This window comes from Salvelinus sp. IW2-2015, unplaced genomic scaffold (assembly GCF_002910315.2).
Source record: "Salvelinus sp. IW2-2015 unplaced genomic scaffold, ASM291031v2 Un_scaffold7801, whole genome shotgun sequence".
NCBI classification, from domain to species: Eukaryota; Metazoa; Chordata; class Actinopteri; order Salmoniformes; family Salmonidae; genus Salvelinus; species Salvelinus sp. IW2-2015.
The window spans coordinates 23,958-28,333 of NW_019949061.1; the positions used below are offsets into that span (position 1 = coordinate 23,958).

Here is a 4,376-nt window from a genome sequence, read left to right on the forward strand (position 1 = left end):
TAGGTAACATTCCACAGAGCCAGGTGTAATGCCACTGTCCTGCACTCACCTAGATCTATAGGTAACATTCCACAGAGCCAGGTGTAATGCCACTGTCCTGCACTAACCTAGATCTATAGGTAACATTCCACAGAGCCAGGTGTAATGCCACTGTCCTGCACTAACCTAGATCTATAGGTAACATTCCACAGAGCCAGGTGTAATGCCACTGTCCTGCACTAACCTAGATCTATAGGTAACATTCCACAGAGCCAGGTGTAATGCACTGTCCTGCACTCACCTAGATCTATAGGTAACATTCCACAGAGCCAGGTGTAATGCCACTGTCCTGCACTAACCTAGATCTATAGGTAACATTCCACAGAGCCAGGTGTAATGCCACTGTCCTGCACTAACCTAGATCTATAGGTAACATTCCACAGAGCCAGGTGTAATGCAACTGTCCTGCATTAACCTAGATCTATAGGTAACATTCCACAGAGCCAGGTGTAATGCCACTGTCCTGCACTAACCTAGATCTATAGGTAACATTCCACAGAGCCAGGTGTAATGCCACTGTCCTGCACTCACCTAGATCTATAGGTAACATTCCACAGAGCCAGGTGTAATGCCACTGTCCTGCACTAACCTAGATCTATAGTAACATTCCACAGAGCCAGGTGTAATGCCACGTCCTGCACTCACCTAGATCTATAGGTAACATTCCACAGAGCCAGGTGTAATGCCACTGTCCTGCACTAATCTAGATCTATAGGTAACATTCCACAGAGCCAGGTGTAATGCACTGTCCTGCACTACCTAATCTATAGTAACATTCCACAGAGCCAGGTGTAATGCCACTGTCCTGCACTAACCTAGATCTATAGGTAACATTCCACAGGCCAGGTGTAATGCCACTGTCCTGCACTCACCTAGATCTATAGGTAACATTCCACAGAGCCAGGTGTAATGCACTGTCCTGCACTCACCTAGATCTATAGGTAACATTCCACAGAGCCAGGTAATGCCACTGTCCTGCACTAACCTAGATCTATAGGTAACATTCCACAGAGCCAGGTGTAATGGTTAAGGTTAGGATTGGGGAGGTGAAGCTGATCCTAGATCTGTACCCAGGGGAAACACTACCCATTGTTGACCACTCGAGGGTGCTGTGGCCCACTGTAAGCAGCGAGGCGACGCTGGGATGGTTCAGCATCAAGGGCATCCGTCTAATCTCCATTAAGGAGGATGTAAACCCTTGGCATGTGACTCGCTGCCCCCGACACGAGCATGGGGTCAATGGGGGATGAAGGAGGGAGGGTGAGGGGGAGAAATCCACTCCTCTAGTCAGCGCAAAGCAATGGCCAGTCAGCAAACCTGCTTCACCTGCCCTCTCCCTCCTCCTACTGCTCAGCACTTGTCAGGGGGCAATGATGACACATGGAGAAATGTCTCTACCTCCCACCCCCATCTCTCTTTCTCTCCCTCAATTTCTTTATTTCTCCTTTCAACCATTTCTCATTCCACTCCTCTCTGTTTTACTTTTCTCTCTCTCTGTCTGTCTCTCTCGCTCTTTCTCACTCACTCTTTCTCTCTCTCCTCCCACTCTAGATTAAGAGCATGCTCAAAATACTCCCAGATACCTCTCTCTCTATCCCTCCCCACTTCCTTCCTTCCCCCTCCCTCCCTATCACTCTTTCCCTGTCTTCCTCCATCCCCTACTATTTTGAGATGCCTGACTGACTGTTCAGTTCTCAGTGGGTGCAGAGCAGAGCTGTTTTCCCTCACTCTTAGGCTGCATCCCAAATGGCACCCTATTCTCCATATAGGGCACTACTTTAGACCAGAGCCCTATGGGGGCTCCAGCCCACCCAGACCTGTACACTGTATCCATACAGATTGTATATGAATATACTCAACCCCTGAAGGATCTTTTCCTTGCTCACAGAGACAGATTTTACAGAATAGGTCAAACACACTCAAACACAGAGCTCTGAACAACCTTGCATATTTTGATCATGTCTTTGTATCCCTTGGTACTCCTCTCAGCCAGTCTCCCATCCCTCCTACCCTCCTCCTACCCTCCCTCCCTCTTTATTTCTTCCAGTTGAGCTAAAATGTCCCTCGCTCATACCGCAGTCAGCTACATTCCTCTCTTTCTACTCCTTTATTCACTCCTTCTCTCATTCCTTCACTCCATTTCTTTCTATCTTTCTCTCTGTCTCTCTCTCTCGTTCCTTATCTCTCTCTCTGTTCTGTCTCTGTCTCTCTCTCTCTCTCTCTCTCTCAAGCCAAAAGAGTGTTTCGGTGGTAAATCTTAGCCTGTCAAAATACAACCAATAAACCTAATAGAACTGTGGCAATTAACAATCTCCTGTAGCCAGCTCTTACATGGTTGAAACATAGCGAAGGGGTTTCCTGAGACCATCTCGGTAGATGCTGTAGCGCCATTAACATCAGCCGTCTAGTGAAACATGGAGGGTTTGACCCTGGTAGACGTGGCATTAACTATCAGCCGTCAGTGAAAACATGGAGGGTTTGACCCTGGTAGACGTGGCATAACATCAGCCGTCTACTTAAACTATGGAGGGTTTACCCTGTAGACGTGGCATTAACATCAGCCGTCTAGTTGAAACATGGAGGTTTGACCCTGGTAGACTGTGGCATTAACATCAGCCGTCTATAAAACATGGAGGGTTTGACCCTGGTAGACGTGGCATTAACATCAGCGTCTAGTGAAACATGGAGGGTTTGACCCTGGTAGACGTGGCATTAACATCAGCCGTCTACTTAAACATGGAGGGTTTACCTGCTGGTAGACGTGGCATTAACATCAGCCGTCTAGTGAAACATGAGGGTTTGACCCTGGTAGACGTGGCATTAACATCAGCCGTCTAGTGAAACATGGGTATAGAATGGAAGGAGCTCATCTTGTTTCAACAGAAATAGCAGGACAAAGATTAGTGACGGTTGCTGGGTAGGTTTTCTTTCTTTCTATCTGGGAGAAACAGATTGAAAAACATCCTTAGAGCATATCAACAAACTCTTATTCCTTACATTTCTTTTTACTTCCTGCTGTATTTCATTCATGTCAAAGGGTGCGTCCCAAAATGGCAACCCATTCCCTATACAGTGCACTACTTTTAACCAGGAACCATATGGCTCTGGTCAACAGCAGTGCACTATGTAGTGAATCGGGTGTGATGTGGGACACATTCAAAACCCCTATGGCCATTACAGGTGGGAGGCCTTGGGGTAGTCCTACAGTCCTACAGTGTTGACATGTCTCTAACACACAACACCCTCACAAAGGCCTCCTCACATAGATAGAGCAACCTTGGACACGTTAGATTAACAGGAACAGAGAAAGTCTCATCACATGGAGCCACAGTATTTTCCTTTCTTTACAACAATCTGTTTCTTTTCATTTGTCTGTTTATTTCTGTATTTTATTTGTACAGGTGATCCCATGGAGATGAAAGGTTTGTAGAGGAGAGGTCTGTCCCAAGAGTATAGCAAGGCAGCATGACCACTGATAGGTGAAAGGACTGGATTGGTTATTGCTTTCAACTATCAAGTCCTCTACGCATTCTATGATGCCAACTTCAACCTGGAGCAGAGGCCCAGTCCCCTGTCTTCTACTCAGTCCTGCCCCCTGTCCCCTTCAGAGCCAGCCGTTGGTGGAGAAGTCCAGTCTGAGCTGCTGTGATTCGGCCTCTGAGAGCGGTTGAAGAGGAGAGCGACAGGTGCCGCCGTGGTAACCAAACCACTCCATCGCCTGCTTGAGAGCAGGAACGCCATACTTCCTGGTCACCTAGCAACAACAAAGAGAGGAGTGGATGGGGGGTGGTTATTTAGGGCTATGTAGGTTCACTCAAAGCTGTGCTGGACTCTATGTCAACTCTTATGTAGGGTTACATAGGGTTGGGTTAATGTAGCTTGACTTACAGCAGTGTTGGGCTCTATGAGGCGTCGCTGCAGAGCACTGGCTTCTTCCCACCGTCCCGACATACACAGCTGCTCCAGCTCACACACCTCACGACCCAGCACGTTGGCAAGCGCACACACACCGCCCACACAACCTGCAACACACACACAGTATTAGCTGGGTCCTTTTAAAAGGACTACTTGTCAGTATTATTGATCTGAAACACAGCTTTAACACTCACACGTGACATGCTCCTTCATATTCCTACAATTTGATTGACAGCTTATGGAATCATATCTAACTGTATATGATTGGCAGTTGGCCCTGGACCCTTGCGCGTGTGTGTGTGTGTGTGACTGACATCCGTTATATTTCCTCAAATATGCATTTTGATTGACAGCCATATGACACACCCCTTCGTTCAGCATCCTGAGGTAGATGAAGGATCTCTGGATCTCATCTTCTCTTT

General features: G+C 47.3%; 1 protein-coding gene across 1 annotated transcript; it reads right to left on the reverse strand.

Moving 5' to 3' along the window:
* Positions 1 to 3,394: 3,394 nt before the first annotated feature.
* Positions 3,395 to 4,080, reverse strand: hoga1 (4-hydroxy-2-oxoglutarate aldolase 1; the record flags this gene model as incomplete). Its single annotated transcript, XM_024145360.2, has 2 exons — positions 3,395 to 3,793; positions 3,928 to 4,080. Coding segments are annotated over 2 exons (303 nt in total), but the record flags the coding sequence as incomplete, so codon positions are not given.
* Between the last annotated feature and the right edge of the window lie 296 nt (positions 4,081 to 4,376).